This window comes from Anolis sagrei, chromosome 5, assembly GCF_037176765.1.
Source record: "Anolis sagrei isolate rAnoSag1 chromosome 5, rAnoSag1.mat, whole genome shotgun sequence".
NCBI lineage: Eukaryota > Metazoa > Chordata > Lepidosauria > Squamata > Dactyloidae > Anolis > Anolis sagrei.
Window position 1 is genome coordinate 162,525,266 of NC_090025.1, and position 18,220 is coordinate 162,543,485.

Sequence of the window (18,220 nt, forward strand, 5' to 3'; positions counted from 1 at the left end):
ATGTCTAGTTTTTCCATGAAGAAGAATTCACATTTATTGTTGAACAAAATATATATATGAACATTTATTATATATTGTACAGTAGTTGTCAGTATATAATAAATATACTAGCCCTCACACTATAAAGTACCTGGTTCCCACACACTGTCTGGAGACTGTAAAAATCTCCCACATAAATTTCTGGACCACTTGCACAACAGGGGCAGTATTGCAGCTTCCAGTCACCAGGGGAGCATGCTTCCAAACAAAAACTTTGCTAGGTCTTACTTTCGGGGAAGGCCTTATAGTTAGCAATTCAGCAAAACTTCTAGTGTAGTGGTTCTCAACCTGGGGTCCCCAGATGTTTTTGGCCTACAACTCTCAGAAATCCCAGCCAGTTTACCGGCTGTTAGGATTTCTGGGAGTTGAAGGCCAAAAACATCTGGGGACCCCAGGTTGAGAACCACTGTTCTAGTGGGTCTTACTTTCAGATGATGTATTATTTCCAGGGAAACTGTGTATTTGCTTGGTATTTGAGCAGTGTCTCTGAAGGCAAGGATTTGCATTCCTCAATGAAGCACATGTTTAAGTTCTGATGTAGATAAGTTGCTGGGTGACCTCAACTTAAAAAGGTAGAAAGATAGTCTAACCATTCTTGCATAAACCTTGCTCAGTAATACTAATATTCTGTGAAGGTATCAGTATGGCCGGTCAATTGGACTAACTTGATAAATCTATAGCAAGAGGTGATGACTTAACATCTGAATTTCCCACCTTCCAGTGGAGAATACTCTGCTTCTTTGTACATTGATGATCATCTTCACATATTTTATCCTGTGTTCCATGTTGGGTTGATGTTGTTTTAATTTGGCAGATATCTGTTCTGGATGAAGAGCCCTGAATGGAAACATTGCTATCTGTACAGGCACCAGAGCTACCGGGACTTTTCTAAATAGCCTTGGGCCAAATTAAATGCTAAATAGGAGGTTCCACTGCCAGGATTATTGTTCAGGCCAGACAATGCACAGGACATATTCTTCGGTTAAGATAAATGCCTAACAGGACGTCCAAATGACAGAAACACTGTTCAGGATAGACAGTACATCCAAATTTCTAATGAGGAGGACTCATGGGAACTTGAAGGTATGCCTCCAAAATACCAGTTGTGGTAAGGAAGATGTTGAACCAAAAGTGAAAGCTTTCAAGTAATATACATTCCCTTCTATCCAGTTCAGCAAGGAAATGATAGAGAAAGAATAATGTGAAGGAAGAGAAGGGATTGCTGAGTTCTGAACAGACCCCTTAAAGTGATAGTCATGTAGGTCAGTCTGGAAGATCTGGAGCAAATTTCTCCACTTTGTATTAATAAAGACAACCCTTTATCTGTGACTGTGAGTAGATGCTTTCTCAAACATGTTCTTGGAGACCCACTACAGCCTCACTGGAGAATGGGACTTAACTTCTGATTAAACATGCATAAGACATGCTCCTTGATTGTAGATCATTCTGGAAGAACTACATATCATAGTGGAAAGCTAAGTTCCTAGTAATGTTGCAGGGACTTACAGGCAGGCATGGGAAAAGTTAAGCATCCCACTGGAAACATTTAGCATTTTCATATTTCATGTCCATTTCCAAGGCCAGGTGGATTCCCAGCTACTTTTGATACCCAGATTATTGCCATTTAAGGCTACATTTGAAATATGCAGGGTCAAAGTTACAAACTGTTTATATGCTGCCTTTCAATGTGAGTGGGCTGTTTTGATAATTTTACTTTGGTCTTTCTATTTTTCAAGTACAAATAAACACAATGTCAACATCAAACTGTTCAATACCAAATGCCTTAGAAGGGCATATATGTGGGGAAGCAACATTGGACCGAGTTACTCATGAGGTTTCACAACAGATTTGCACAAATAGGATCCAACTAGAAATGTAAGATTCCTATTTAGCAGATATATTCACTCAACTATCTCAGTAGATAACGTGAGAGCTTTGCTACCTGTGTTGGTTTCACGCTGGGGTAGATGTCATTTGATTGCTTTGACTTATGAATTACTTGTTGGTGAATCTATGTTATACACAATGAATTAGGCCCAATATAACTACATCTTGGGATGGCGGCGGCGATATGATCAATGTCAGTCTTTTCTTGTAGAACGCTTCCTTGATTCGTTCAAATAGAAGTGCACATGGTTAAGTCAACAAGGGCATGTGTGTGTGTTGCCTTTTCTCTGCTCACCATACTATCGTGGTTTTGAGAATTGGCAGTAAGCGTGCCACAAATTAGAACAAAACAAAACAAAACAAAAAAACAAACAATGAAAATTAAGACCACTGTTATTGCTTTATTAACATAGACCAATGACTTCTCTGAAGCAGTGGACTCTCTTGGTCTCTTAGACATTGGCCAGTTTGCTTTTATATTCTCTATGAAAGATATGTGACTATCCAAGAGATGAATTCAATGTTAAAATTCCATCTCCTGTTCATTGTGATACATTTGGTATTTACTGCCTCATTACACAGAACAAAGCAGCTGTTTTGACATATAAGTCAGGAATGTTCTGATTCTTAAAATCCTTATGCTGCAGCAGTCATGGCTGTTGAAAAGGCTGCAACTTTTGCCCAGGTATGCAGAAGGGACCCAGATATACACAGACAGGTGTGGCCCACCACAACTAGTGGGAGAAAGAAATGCCTTATTCTGAAAAACAACCCACTCCCCTACTACTGGGTATGTGACTCTCAGGGCCCTTCCACACAGGCCCAAAACCTGTGATGGATTTCAGTTTAACCTGAGATGTCCAAACAATGCCTCAGGTTAATTCGGATAAATCTAATCAGGATTTCCCTATTTATTCCAGTTTTACAAAACACCTGAAAAGATCTGAACCCTACTGCAAGATCTGGATCTTTTCAGTTCTTGGGGATTGACTCCTGGGACTGTCTTCTGTGATTCCAGGGGCCAACCCCCACTGCCATTGCAGTTCTTTGGGAATTCCCCACACTCCTCTCCCAGCCCCTTGTTTCTCCTGTAAATGTTCTAGGAGAAACAGGGGGCTGGGGGCTTGCTAGTAGAGGGCATGTAGTCACTCCCCCAGGAAAAACCTGGGATTTGGACCCCATGTGTGGCCTAAATCATGAAAGGAATCAGGAATTTAAATACTAGTTGCTTTTGCAATTTGGGCCTGTCTGGAAGGACTCTCAGTAGAGAAGAATGAGCTGGATGGAAAGAGTATTAAAATCCTTCAGTATATATATATTTCCAAAGCCCTTTAAGTTGGTTACCAACTTTTCAAAAACCCTCTGCAGGCATGCCTTTAACAGGGTTTTAATTTTCAGCAAAAAGTTTGGGAAAATGTTTTATCTCCATGTTATGGAGAGCTTCACTTCCAACTTTTTTCTGTTAATTTTTAAAAATTAAAACTTTACGTAAATACACTTATTGCAGCTTTCTGTAGATCATGCTTCTGTCAAAGGCATAGGAGCCTGTGGGTTTTTTTTTCTGGTCTGTTGGCAACTTTGCTTTCAAGTTATATCTGAATGTCCAGACCCTGCCTTGTAACTGAAATTGATCATGAATGCTTTACTGAAACCAGCCTTGGCAGAGAGCTTGGCTAGTCAGATCAGATAAAAGGCACCCTGAAAGGAGGACTGAATCACTGGGGATGTGTTATCTAACAGGGAGAGATAAGGTGGCCTTTTAAAAAAATTTGGAGAGTGACTCCCTCATCTTATTACTAACTCCCACAAACCTCCCGGGTGATCAATCCACTCTTCATGTACAAAGCACTGAAAATGTAAGGAGCAACCCTTCCAAACATTCACTAGTAAACAAATAACCCATTGTATTGCATATACACATACATATACTCTCTTTCTCATTCTCACAAGGCCAAGCTGCATGTGACATTTAACATGTAGCTTGGTGTCATCACATCTATAAACTGTAAATATCAGCTGCTGTGGTTTTGATGGGTACAATAATGCGACAACTAGGGAGACAATTTAACGACTTTGATTTGCTTCTGATTAGAATTGTTTATGGAAGTTGACACTTGGCATGGGAGGGGAGGACTCATTGAGAGGAACAGGAGCTTCTGTCCTTTGCCAAATAGCAGCCAATGGGTTTCGGTGGCATTTAGTAAGACTTTGGAGCAGTAAGATCCCTTCTCCCAGCACAATATGCTCCCAATCCTTCAGCCCCCTAGCAGCAGTTATTTATAGTTTTTAAAAACATACACACAGTGCTATACTATGTTGCAAGGTTTGGCCCTCACTATCAACTTCTGGTGTTAGAGCCAAAAAAGTGCTAATTGCTTTGAATGTTTAGAACGGCTGGAGGAACTTTGTCTGGTGTTATCCAGGAGTCACCACACTGGATTTAAATCACAAAGCCATACAAGAGCATTGGAGGGAAATGGTTCACAGTCTTTTAAAAAGATCATTCAGAAATACATTTCCGTGGGACGCCATACAAGTTCCAGGTAACTAGAGAGCTAGTTACACTTTATACGACAGGTTCATTCTGTTCCTCTTGCTCATTCTCTTGAGGTTGTTTTCTTCACCTTTTTATATATTTGTAAAAATAGCTTACCTTTCTCTAGAGATGGTTTTTGTACCTCTGGGCTTCTAAAATATATTCTTCACAAGTACTGAAAATAAAAATATAAACCCCACACCCTTAGCGAAACAGAGAAGTTTCCCGCAAGCAGCTTTCTCTCTGCATTTTTTTAAAAAAAGCAAACTTGAAGTGAAACAGAGTACTCAGTAATCATTGTGTGACTGTTCTTCTCCTTCTTTCCACATTGACACTTTACTTCCTTTTAATGCTCCAAAGCTCACCTCAACCTTTTAGCTGGAGGAGCAGGCTCTGCAGAGTTAACATGTAAGGAATGGAGTTTCACTGACATTGCTCGAAAAGCTCAATAACACAGTAACAGCAAACTTCAACTCCAGATCTTGTTGTACCCCGTCCCAACATCTGCATGGAGCATCTTCACACATCTGGTTCATTGTACTCACCCTGACTGGGTAATAGACAACCCCCCCTTCCCCCAAATTAAAGCATGAACAATACAATTTTCCTCAAAAAAGATACCCAAGCCCTAAAATCCAGCTTGGTTCCTCATTTCATTTTGAAATATTTCCTCTAAGATCTGGCCCTTTTCACACTTAGCACTTGCTGGAAGTCCTAAGCTCTCTGTAAAAAAAATAAATAAATCATTCTATATGTCTGTACATATATATTTTTTATGTAGAGGAGTAAATGGCTGCCTCCAGCCAATAATTTGGCTGGAGACTCTTCACCCTCTTAACCCAGCGCTCTCATCTTTTGACTCCCTTGCTCCACGGTCGTCTTTGCAGAGGCGATGGTCCCATGCATGGGTGGGGTGTTCACATATTGCTTTCACTCTCTTTTGTCTCTGAGGTATGGTACAAAAGTCTTTGTTTTCCACACATACGCACGCACGCGCACACATACACACACGGACGTACATATTTATATTTTGCGTGGTTGCTTGCTTCCTTTTCCACAGTCCTGCCATTTGGAACTGCTAATAGGAAATGGTAGCCCAAACACGCTCCTTGTTCACGTTTCATTCTTCCTCCCTGCCCCGAGGAGACTCATCTATTCCTCTTGCTGACTCCACTCCCCAGCTGCAGCTCTGAAGGAATTGGGGAGCTGCGGTCTGCAGTCCCAATCCTGCCTGAGCCTCCTGCCATGCCACCCTCTCTAGCAGAAGGGCTGTTCTTGTAGAAATCCGTCATCCATGAGGGCATGGATAAAAAACCCCTTGGGTCAACTGAGTAGAGCTGCTTGGTTTCTGTCGCTGCAGAACCCCGCGAAGAAGAGTTGGCATGGAGACTGCTGGTGCTGTTGCACTTCTTTATCAGTGCCAGACCTTGGGGTGGAGGGGGTGGTGAGAACAAAGAAGTCAGAGAGAGGCTGCTGAGGGTCTCTGACTGCTCACTGTTGTTGCCTCCACCCTTTAGGCTGCTCCCGGCACCCTCCTCATCAGAAGGGTCCATGGAGTCATGGTAAGGGCACCCTGGGCTAGTGCTTCCTCCGCTGCTGTGGCTACGCTGGTGCCGCCTGATGTTCCGAAGAGTGAAGATTCCACGTCCCCTTAAACTCTGCCTTCGAGAAGCAGGGGAAAGTGGTGCGGCCAAGGCTTTTTGGGTGGCTGTTGCCGGCACTGGACACAGTGCTACTGGGAGGTCCAGGGCACACTGGGGTGAGTCACTCAGGTTTAAGCTGTCCTCCAGTGTGGTCTGCAAACTTCCTTCTGAGCTGTTGCTCCTGCTGTCATCTAAGGAGGTATCACTCTCTGTGGTCTGTAGGGTCAAGCAGCAATGAGAGAAACAAAGTTGTGGTTTTCACAGTTGTCACCATACTTGTTTATTTATATACTGGGTGAGAGGGAAAGGGTTAATCACCTATAACTCTGTGAGGATGTTAATATTGAAGAAACATTCTATAAGTTGTCCTCAACTCACCATATGCCACTTGGCAATGTCAGCCAATTCTATGCCCTCAAACATTTCACAGTTGAAAAACAGGAGCAAAGTGAATATGGACAAAATGACAATGAGGAGGAAATACTAGGTTGGTTGCAACCATTGCAACTGCAAGACAAGGAGGTTGCAGCTGTCTACTTTTGCTTAAGCAGAACGAGAAGGACATGATTCTGCTTTTCCTCTTCTCTCTCCCACCCACTGCTGAGGTAATACAGTGCAAACTACTTTTGCACTTTGAATTCAGTTTACCACTATTGAAGTAAGAGAATGACAAAGAGGAAAAGTCAATAGGGAACAGACAAACTTGGACATTTTAAAAACAGCTGAAAAACAGTGGATTAATCAGGGTTTCACTGCAAAATCAGGACAGTTGGAAGGTATGCAGTTTCTACATGTGCACTATTTCATGCCTTTATTGCCATTCAGGATGCCATTTGGCACTGCTAGTAGGAAATAATAGCCCAGACACACTCCTTGTTCACATTTCATTCTTCATCCCTACCCTGAGAAGACTCATCTATTCCTCTTGTTGTTGACTTCACTCCCTAGGTGCAACTCAGAAGGAATTGGGGAGCTCAAGAACTGCTTTTGATCAGACACATCTCCTTGAGAAACATAAGAACTACTTTGATGGAGCAGACTAACCCATTTCATCACTCTGTTGCTTACTGTATAAAAGTAATTCACATGCTGGAGACATTGGTAAATTTATTTTTTGTTACTTTGCTTTGCTCTTTTAAAAGGCCATTGAAATTAGTGGCCATCATTACATACTGTGTTAATGTAATTATGCAGTGGAAAATTATTTTGTTTTGACTTTCTATTTAGGACCAATCAATATTGTTGGTTTTCCTGCAGTGTCTCTGTTCATTACTTCATACTCCTGTTTCAGGCATCCAGCTTAATCATCATCTTTTTTATTGGTCTACCCACTTTTCACTGTTAATAAAAGGACCATCCTGCCTCAAACCAAAGGTCTGTCTACTCCAGCATTCTCTTCATGCCGTGTGCAAACAGAATCCTCCTGGAAGCCCACAAATAGGGCACTCTAAGTGCCTCCCTGTCCATGTTCCCTAGCAACTAGTATTCAGGAGACATACCACCTCTGATACAGCAGGTAATATGAAACTATTATGCCTAGTAGGTATTAATAACCTTCTTCTCCATTAATTTGTCTAATCTAATTTGCTTAATCATCTTGTGAAGCAATTTTAATTGGCAGTCATCATTAAAGTATGACCCCAGTATCTTCAGGGGATACATTTCTAGACTTACGATGGTTAGCAAAAATTATGGATAACAGTGAATCCTACTGAATGAACAACATCTGACATAAACATACTGCAGAGTCATGCTGGAGGACCTAGGAAATATCTAAAGAAGGCACCTCTTTAGGGACTGTTAGGCCCTCTAGTGCAATATAAATGTGCAGAAGGATCTGGAAAATGCCTAGATATGACATATTTTGTGAGCCGCATTAAATAAAATCAAAGGCACTGGTCCTGTGAGTACAGAGTTCACATGCAGAACTTGGAAGTAACATATTAAAAGTAAATATGTTTGTAACATATTACTATTTGTGGTACTGGGACCTTCTGACTTCCCTCCCCCTTTTTAAAGCATTGTGGATTTGATATAATCAGCAACATTTATATTAGGATCCTGCATTGGGATTTTTTTTTAAAGAATATGTTATATGTCAGTCATCTTAATTTACATTTCTAGGTTCTGATCATGTGGTAGTGAATCCCATAGGGAATCACATAACTTAAATATGCCCTGTGAGAAAGAGTACTTTTTTGTACTTTCTCTAGCTCAGGGATCCACAGACTTTTTAAACAGAGGGCCAGGTCACAGTCCTTCAAACTGTTGGAGGGCCGGATTATAATTTGAAAAAACATGAATGAATTCCTATGCACACTGCACATATCTTATTTGTAGTGCAAAAAAAAAAAAAACCACACTTAAAAACAATACAATAATTAAAATGAAGAACAATTTTAACAAATATAAACTTATTAGTATTTCAATGGGAAGTGTGGGCCTGCTTTTGGCTGATGAGACAGGATTGTTGTTGTTGTGTGCCTTCAAGTCATTTCAGGTTTAGGTTGACCCTGAGCGAGGGCTGGGTAGATGACCTTGGAGGACTGTACCCAGCCCCTGGGCCTTAGTTTGAGGACCCCTACTCTAGCTTATCCCACCATTTAGCTCTGATAGATCACCTGAGGATCTAGTCTAGTGAGAGAAGGACAAACATTTCTCACTCTCCATTTCCACTACATCATACATACCTTTTGCCATCCCTGTCATATTTCTCTCACCTGTCCTTTTTCTAAACTTGAAAGTATTGAATATGGTAAACTTTTCTCATTGAGCAGTTTCTTCAACAGTTCATAAGACAAATAATAATAGACAAACCTATGCATTTGGCAGCAAAACCAGCCAGATAGTAAAGAAAGAAGAAATATTTGGGAAGGAGGAATAGTGGCTACGAAAAAGGTGATAACGCCTTTCCTTATCACAAGTTTTTGCCTTTACCAAAATTATTAATTTTATAATGCATGCAGTAGCTCTTATATATTACCTGTCCACAGGGATAGAATTAGAATAATAATTTGAGCACGTAAGAATGGGGAAATCAGGTAAGCCCAGGCAAGGATTTAGGTCACTTAGGACTTGTCTACACAGGCTCAAAAAGCCATCCTCAACATGAATGAATGTTGGCAGTTTTTGCAATGCTTAGTAGTTTCTCTAGAGTATCCTGGTTTTTTTTTTTTTGTTTTAAACCATCTTTCCCCTGCTTTAGTACCCTGGGGTTTTGGGGCAGTATGGACAGCTGGATCAGGTTTGATTCCATCCAGTCCCCTGCCAAGGAGGACATTGCTGTCCTCATCCTTTCCCTGGGGAAATTAGCACAGGAAAGGGGGATAGCTTGTATCTGTGTCTCTGCAGCCCTGCTCCTAGCCTGCTACGGAGCTGTGTCTGACTTATACCACAACATCATAATTCACCTTTTTGTGTATAGTCTGGCAGATTATAACATCTGTCCAGGAGGAACATTAGATTTGAGGAGAACTGGCCAGACCTTACCTGGCATACTGTGTCCAGTTATGGGCACCACGGTTCAAGAATATTGGAAAGATAGAAGTGTCCAGAGAAGGGAAATCAAAATGGGAAAAGGTCTGGATACTATGCCCTGCAAGGAGTTTCTTATGGAGCTGAATGTTTAGACTGGAGAAGGCTAAGAGATGACTTGATAGACATGTTTAAATATTTGAAAGGCTGTTGCATTGAAGATGGAACCAGTTTGTTTCTAGAGAGCAGGACAGTGGGCAAGGGATTTAAACAACAGGAAAAAAGATTGAACCTAAACATTAGGAAGAACTCCCTGATGGTAAGAACTGTTCGGCAGTGGAATATGTTGCCTTAGAGCATGGTGAGTCTTCTTCTCTGGAGGTTTTTAAACAATGGCTAGATGGTCATCTGTCAGGAGTGGATTGGATGCCAAGCGGTTGGATAGGATGGCCCTTGCATGTCACTTCCAACTCAATTATTCAAAATTAACCCCACAGCCTTGATTTACCAAAGTATGAAGGGCATGTTCTCAAAAGAACTCTGCAGTAAGGCATAATTTGTCCCCCAATGGGGGAAAATGAAAGACACAGTGAGAAAATGTGGGAGTATTACAGATACCACCCCCTCTGCTACTTCCGTGCATGTAACGCAAGGTGTTTACATGTTAAAAATCATCCTATATATGAGGATCACCTCTTTCCTCTTAACTTTCACATGTTAAAGCACTTGATTATGGACAGATAGAAGTGTGGTAAGTGTAGGTACCCTTACCTGATGGACAAGTGAACAGTTCACATTTTGAGATTGTAGTGAAGCCCAAGAAGCCTGCAGAGAGATTTTAGGGAGAGTCTCTGGGCAGGGAGCTTCCTCCTGATTTGGCTGACTGGCAGAAACAGCTGGAAGGAAATGCTCTGCTGGTACAGGCAACAGAGGATGAGATGCATCTGGAGAGAAGGGGCTGGGAGGATCTGTCAAAATAGTGTGGTGGGGGAATGAGATAAATTAACAGGAAATCGACAAGTCAAAGACTAGCTTTCAAATATGTTTTTACAGGTTCTGCATATTTCGCCCACACCTTTCTATTCTCTTTTCCATCCCAGGTGCAGTGGTTTATAAAGTGCACTATGGGTTGCATTTAGCCCCAGGGTTCACTGGGGGTTGAGGAAAAATTAGTTTTGAAAAAAAAAAGAACAAATTTTCCCCTCCAAAAAGGCTCTCAAAACTCTGTGAAGGGAAATGGAGAGCATTTCCACTACATTTAGAGCTCTTTGTCCTTTTTTTTGCAAAACATTTTCAGAAATCTATTTCACTCTCAAAACATCTTTTAGGGGTGTGAACAGAGGAAAAATATGTTTTTGAAACAGGAAATGATTTATGCTCTCTTCCTGTTGTTAAAAAAGACATCTCTTGGATCTGCAATAGCCAAAGAGCCCTCAAAACATGGTGAAATGACACTCTTCTCCCCTAGACAGCATCTGGGGACAAAAAACCCTCAAAATATAGTCTGGCAAGGTTTCATGGAGTGCAGTTCTGTGGCTCCCTACTCTACTACAGTTACTCATCCTGTTCCAGTAGTGAGCATTGGAAGCAATACAGAAGGCATCCATTTCTTTCTCTCTGTGTAGTACTTTACAAGGAGAGAGTTCTTTTATTAATATATCCTGAGACTCAGGGTGCATCTAATGCAGTTTGACATAACTTTAACTGTCATGGTTCTATGCTATAGAACGACTGGTATTGTATTTTTGCAAGGTCTTTAGCCTTCTGTATCAAAAAGTGCTGGTGCCTCACTAAAATAGTGTATATGCATCCTACCTATAGGGCGCTTTTTACCTCTAAATTACTGCGACTGCTGTATGTCTAGTCTTCCCTGAGTAGTCAGGAAAAGGGAAATCTACCCTAGGAATATCAGCCAACTCCAGAGAGAACACAGTTGGCCTTCACATGGGCACCCCCTTCCTGCCCAAATGGGTCTTGAGCAACAGTACAGGACCTGCCATCATTTTCAGGATGCCTTTCTTTTGGCATATTCTTTGGGGTTTCATAGAAAGGTGTCCAAAGTTATGATAAAGCCTGTTCTACTATGAAGCGTGATTTGGCTAAACATTAACTTTCTTATTGAAATGGACCAACTCTACCTTCACAGAGTCCTTGGAAAAATGCAAAGCAGTAAAGATACTGGCAGCAGAATGAAATATAGAAATGGAATACATTTTATAAATTAATGAACTGTTTTTAAATAATAAAAATGAACGTGTTACTGACATTTATCCAATATAAAAATAGCATTCCAACTTTTGCTATTGTATCATTGAAATGTGAGCTATTGTCACCTACCTTGGTTGCTCTCATTTGTTAGCCAAGACTGGACTGGACTGAAAGGGATTTTCTCCATTTCACAAAGGTAGCTTTCTGGAGCAGGAGGAGCATCTGTACTTGTTAAAGGGAAGAGACATTCCTCCACAGGTGTAACCCCCATGGAGTTAGGGCTGTCCTCACCATCCTAGTTGGAATAAAGATGTTTGCTCTTTGAAATTTTACATATATCCACTGATATGAGAAAAGGAAAGTGTAAATCAGGACCCCATTCATTCTTTAAATAACTCATGATTTGGCAAGATTAGTATTGCTTTCAAATATCTGGAGGATATGCCTTCCCGAGGCCTGATGGTATAGCCTTCTAGGGCTGAAGCTAAGCAGGTGTGGGCTTGGGCAGCAGCATCAGGATGTAAATTCATTTGAGAACCTTCCCTGCACCATCTTTAGTAGCGCAATAAAAAAGGAGGCACATGATAAATTACAAAGGTCAAATTGCCGGGTGCCTCTGCACAGTGATGCATTGCTTGGAACAGAGGATGATAACGCTTGGATCAGAGGGTAGTAAAAGAGATTATACAGCTTCTGCTCACAACCAATATTTTAGCAATTTTACTCCAACCTTAGGGATCTACCTATCCTTAACATCTCAGAAAGAAGGTTCCTGTACTATAGTCAGAAGCCACTATGCCATGTGGAAACACATGGCAACTTTTGAACCCTATTTTTGTGACACCTTGTCATTAGCTGCCATAAATTCTACCAACAATGTGTTCAAAAGACTCATGTCAGCTTTCCCTGACTTTCTTTTTAGGTCTGTCCGAAAATTAACGAGAATGATTAAAATGTTTTTATTGAACATACATGCAGTTACAGTATCTCCTTAAAAATATGCTCCTTATGATCGAATACAGTGGTTTCAGCATTGTTGCCACTTTTAATAGTAGTGGAGGGGATCTCTACGTAAGATGTTGTTCAAAGCTTCATTGCAAATGCCTGGGCATTTTCAGCTGTCCCAAAATGATGTCCTTGGAGGTAGGCTTTGCGCTTTGGGAAAGAACTTGCACCGAACCAAGTCAGGGCTGTACAGTGGGTGGAGAGGTGTGCAGAACAGCCTTGATACAAGCCACATTGTTCTTGAAGTAGAAAGATGCTGTTCCAGACTCCTCTGCATTTTTGTCCATGACAAGACACAAAAACTATTATGCACTTTGCTAATGTACTGAATTCTACAAAGGTGTCTGGGTTCCTTCTCCACCTGCCTCAATCCTTACATTCCTTTCTTGGCTCTTCTGCACTGAGTACAAAGATCCATTCCCTTTACTTTAGGGACAGACCAACTTTTTGGTGGTACTGAAATTATGTGCATCTTATGATTGAAGGCATCTTAGAATCAAAGAAAACAATGTATTACATAGGAACCATGAGGACATATAGAATGTTCCCATAGTTGGCGACTATGGTGCTGGAACAGGAGAAAATCCTTACATTGGTGGCAAAGATGAGAACAAAGCCCACACATTTGGAGACAGTGAGTGAGAAACCTCAATTTATTCTGCTGCCAGGAAAGCTGATGGCTTTTCAAAGGAAGATTGTGAATACATATACAGACAAGCTCTCAGAATGCTTTACCTTGGTTTCCTTGGGGCTTGGCAGATCCCCACTCTGGTTATCTTCATCATCCCCAAGGAGGATAGAAGACTTATCAGAGTTAAGGGATAAGCCTTCCATTTCAGCCAGCTGAACCTGCAGTGAGTAAGAGCGGGAAAGATTATGCTGTAACAAAACACAATTTAATTCTGCGTCTCAACCAGTCACATGGGAAAGACAAGGAGAAACACCACACATGAGCTTTAAAGAGTCCTAACCCAATTCTGCATACAGTGGAATTGTTTCTTGAGGTCCCTTCCACACAGCTGTATAAAATCACACATTATCTGCTTTGGCAGTGTGGACTCAGATAACCCAGTTCAAAGCTGATATTGTGGATTATCTGCCATGATGTTCAGGGTTATATGGTTGTGTGGAAGGGTCCTGAGTGGTGGAAAGGAGCAAGAACAAACATTTCTTATGCAGTTTTTCAGTTGAAGTCCTTCTTATCAACACATTGATCAGGAAGGAAGATCTTTTAATCCAACCTTGAAGGTTTTGACTCCATGACTCTAGGTGTAACTGGGTTTGAATCTGCATTGGTGGTAGAGAGAGGAGAATTACCCAGGCTAATGAGAATGGAGTCTATCTTGGAGTTAAGTGAAATAATGTTTTTTGTGGATAACAGAGTATGTCTCAGACAAACAGATGATAGTGATGATGCCTTCATTCCAGCAACTGTAACCATGTTTTAGACAGTCCAGATGAAAATACAGCTGACCAGTTCTTGTCTTAATGTAGCTCCTTCTAGGCATCTTGCTTCTGTTTTTTCCTAATTCCAGAACACCAGGAAAGAACTAAAGAGCCATTCTATATTTTCTGTCATAGCTCCTCTTTCCGGTTTTCTTCTTTCGTTGCTGTCTTCATTACAGTGAATGAGATACTCTTTCTTATTTTGAAGTCTCCCTTCCTATCAGAAACTATCCACCTCTCCTAACTCTTGGTTCCTTGGATTAGTTTTTTCTTTTCATTCTTTGGGTGAATTTCTTATTTGTTTTATGATCCAACCTACGTATCCTCCCCTTCAGAATATAGTGCTGGTTTTTAGAGAGGTTCTACTAATCCGTTCTGGCATTTGATCTTTTCTGGTTATATTTTAGCTACATGCTTTTGACCTAGTTTGCAGGGCTCCTCAGGCAAGGTCCTTACATTTTTGTGTTTGTGCAGAGCTCAGTATGCATATATTGCATGTAAAATAGTGACGAAAAATGGCATGGAGAGCTGATGGCTTTGGACAGGAAGTATAACAGAATCAGTGGCAGTGCCATATGTTAGGACTCCTTCAGACTGATAGTTCATGTGCCTGAAGCAGATTTCCAAAAGGATAATTTACTATCAGGATGTAATCCAGCACAAGGACACAGTGACTGCATTCTTCATAGCACTAACACCGTAGTACTTCCATGGAAACAATTCAAAGAACTACTCTGGTTAGAGCACCATCCTTTTAAGAGCAATAGGATTTAAGCCTGCTTATTAGTGTGCTGGATTGTAGACTATGTTTTCTAGCCTATGCCACCAATAATCTAAACAGTAAAATAGGAAAGGGAAGGAAAGCCACAATAACACCACACCAACACACAACACAACTAGATCACAATATCTACACACATAAAGAAAACATAATCTTTGCATAAACCACTCATCTAATGAGTCTTGTCAACTCATAAGTGAAGGACATATCAAAATACGCTTAATTCTGGCCCTATGCAAAAATAACTTCAAGATAACCTTTCCTGACCTGTAACTTTTTAAAAAGCCATATTTTAAAAGGTGCTAGACATTGCAATTTGCTGTACTATTGCTTTGCAGGAAGAGACAACCTTTTCATTTGAGGTTTAGTACAAAAGAAACTCTTCACCAATTATAGAGAACAAGTTTATGCTAAAAGCTACTATTCTCCATTATGCGTTGACAGACTATACCACGAGATGCTAATTAACCATTCCATGTCGTACCAATACAAATTGCTAGCATATATGTAGACTACATAAAGACTGATTATGAAATTAGAGTAATGCCACAAAAAGAGCAAAGAGGTGAGTATGATGAGATAATGTATGACTTGGAAAATGTAATACCAGGCTTTCCTAAAGCTTTCCATACCCAGTTTTATTTTGAACAGTAAAAAATAGTATTAGTGCTTGGAGAATGAAAATATTAATTGAATTTTAAGAAGACAAACATTCTCTCATATTTTTTTTGCAATTCCAACTCATGAAATATACTTATTGTTTGCATGCTGTATTCCTATTCCTCCCCTCCTCACACAAGTCCAAAAGCTATTAATGACCTACATAAAGGCAATTAAAAACTACATATTTGTTATAATTAAAATGTATTGGAACAAAATTTAAATTAAGAAAAATATAATTAAAATATTAAATAGCTTGAATAACCTTGTATTTAACAAATAGTCTTGTGCATGAAGTCTGCAAGATGCCCAGCATTTGGATTGCAGAATAACAACAACTACAATAATAATAATAATAATAATAATAATAATAATGTGGCCATGATTATCCATGTAGAAAATTCACTTGCTGAGGTATTATTCAAAGAATCATAGAAACATAACACTGGAAGAGACCACAAGAGTCATCCAGTCCAGTTTCCTGCCATGCAGCAATATTTGAGTTTTAGTATATTCTGGCACAAAAAGAGGAGATTTGAGTGTCCTGCAAATACCAATGAGATTAACAGAACTATTGCCGAAGTACTAATCTACTCTTATCGAGTTTTAAAATAATTTCAATATGTATTGTCCTAAAGAGCTTCACAGCTAATTGGATTCTGAGCAGGATTTCATTCTGGTTGATTAGAGCCACTCCTGATGCTACGTTTCTTATGACTGTTTTGAAAACGTCTACAATGAAGTGGCTGGAGGCATACACTTCTAGTGAGAAACTGGCTGAATGAATGTCTGAAATGGTTCCAAAGGTCCTGTGACAGTTGCCAGCCACCAGCCTAGGGTTCACATCTAACTGCTCTGATGCTATGAAGCCAAGTTGGGCAACCCAAGGGGTCAGGGGGCACACTGAACTCCTTAGAATAGCTAAACTACTGGTGATAAAATTGCACTGTAATTTTGCTGCTGAACTTCCTGGTGTAATTAGAGCTGCCATCAAAGTCTGGACACAATGGTAGTGTGGCCATCATGAAATTTAATTGGTACACTTTTGTCAGCAACTGTGACAGACTGCCAATTTTAGTGGACCTATTTTAATAATGACAATAGCAACAATAAAATATTAGCCTGGGGGAGGGAACAACATGCAGCTTTCAGGCTGCTTGTTGGCCACTTTGCTATAAAGTGATGATTTTCTTGACACTCGTATATATGCGTTACTGCATGGTTGGCATATGTTGCTTTTTGGAACAGAGCACAAAGCTTTTCAAGTTCTGGTATTAAAGTATCAATTTTTAGCAACAGAAAACCTAATCAGGCTAAAAAGCCCTAATGGAGCTATTTATGCATTATAAATTTCTGAGTCATCCTAATGCATTTTTGGATGAAAGCCTTCTAACTGAGCGTTAAGAACTTAAGAACTCTGCTAAACCTGCAGCTAGTCACGTGCATGGGTAAATCATGAGTACTAATGACCAAAGCCTGGATTAGCTCACTAGAGATAGTTGTTTTGATGAGATGTTTCATCGAACCGATGTATAAGTGCTCTTACATAAAGATTTTTGTACACTAATTATTATTTATCACCAGATATGTAACGTATAAGAGATATTCATGGGTCCCGTAGTTTTGATGTGACTAAGCTGTACACATTTTGCACCCCAAGTAACTGCTTGGGATTGTTTGTGTAAACTGGATCAGGTTTCAATTTCAAATAACTGACTAATTTAAAAAAAAATTTTTTTTGTCGTGTCAGGAACGACTTGAGAAACTGCAAGTCGCTCCTGGTGTGAGAGAATTGGCCGTCTGCAAGGACGTTGCCCAGGAGACGCCTGGATGATTTGATGTTTTTATCATCCTTGTGGGAGGCTTCTCTCATGTCCCTCTATGAGGAGCTGGAGCTGATAGAGGGAGTTCATCCGCCTCTCCCTGGATTCGAACCTGTGACCTGTCGGTCTTCAGTCCTGCCGGCACAGGGGTTTAACCCACTGTGCCACCAGGGGCTCCTGGTATTACCAATTTTTAAATGGAAACCAGATAAGGTTAGATATTAGATAGCACTCCCATCTTGCATGGAGATTATCTTTATGTAGAAAAAATAGCTGTATATCTCTGAAGTGTAATGCAGATTTTTTGAGCCACAAGTCTAATCATTTCATTCTCATGTCTTTGGCCTCTTACACACAGCTGAATAAAATCCCACATTATCTGCTTTGAACTGGAATATATGACAGTGTAGACTCAGATAACCAGTTCAAAGCAGATATTGTGGGATTTTCTGCCTTGATATTCTTGATTATATGGCTGTGTGGAAGGGCCCTTTGATTGACTTTGAGTGCATACTCATATATTTTGAGGGCACACTCACAAGGAAACGTCCTCTTACTGTCTGCCAAATATTATAGCACACCCTTCCACAGTATTTCAATTTTAAGATTATCTCCATGTAAAGCACAGTATTGGTATTAATATGAAGTCAAACTAAGTATACACTTGAAGATTTGATTAACTAAAGACTTGATACAACTTTCTCTAGAATGCTATACT

At 40.3% G+C, this 18,220-nt stretch overlaps 1 protein-coding gene across 3 annotated transcripts in view; it reads right to left on the minus strand.

The window, feature by feature from the left end:
* Nucleotides 1-2,301: 2,301 nt before the first annotated feature.
* CACNA1I (calcium voltage-gated channel subunit alpha1 I) overlaps nt 2,302-18,220 on the minus strand; it is a 411,460-nt gene continuing 395,541 nt past the window's right edge. For all 3 annotated transcript variants that reach the window (XM_060777091.2, XM_060777092.2, XM_060777090.2), the window contains 4 exons: nt 13,528-13,641; nt 11,917-12,082; nt 10,351-10,547; nt 2,302-6,321 (listed from right to left, as the gene is read on the minus strand). In XM_060777091.2, the coding sequence (XP_060633074.2) occupies nt 5,611-6,321; nt 10,351-10,547; nt 11,917-12,082; nt 13,528-13,641 (1,188 nt within the window). In that variant the 3' untranslated portion in view covers nt 2,302-5,610. The remainder of the gene's footprint in view (nt 6,322-10,350; nt 10,548-11,916; nt 12,083-13,527; nt 13,642-18,220) is intronic.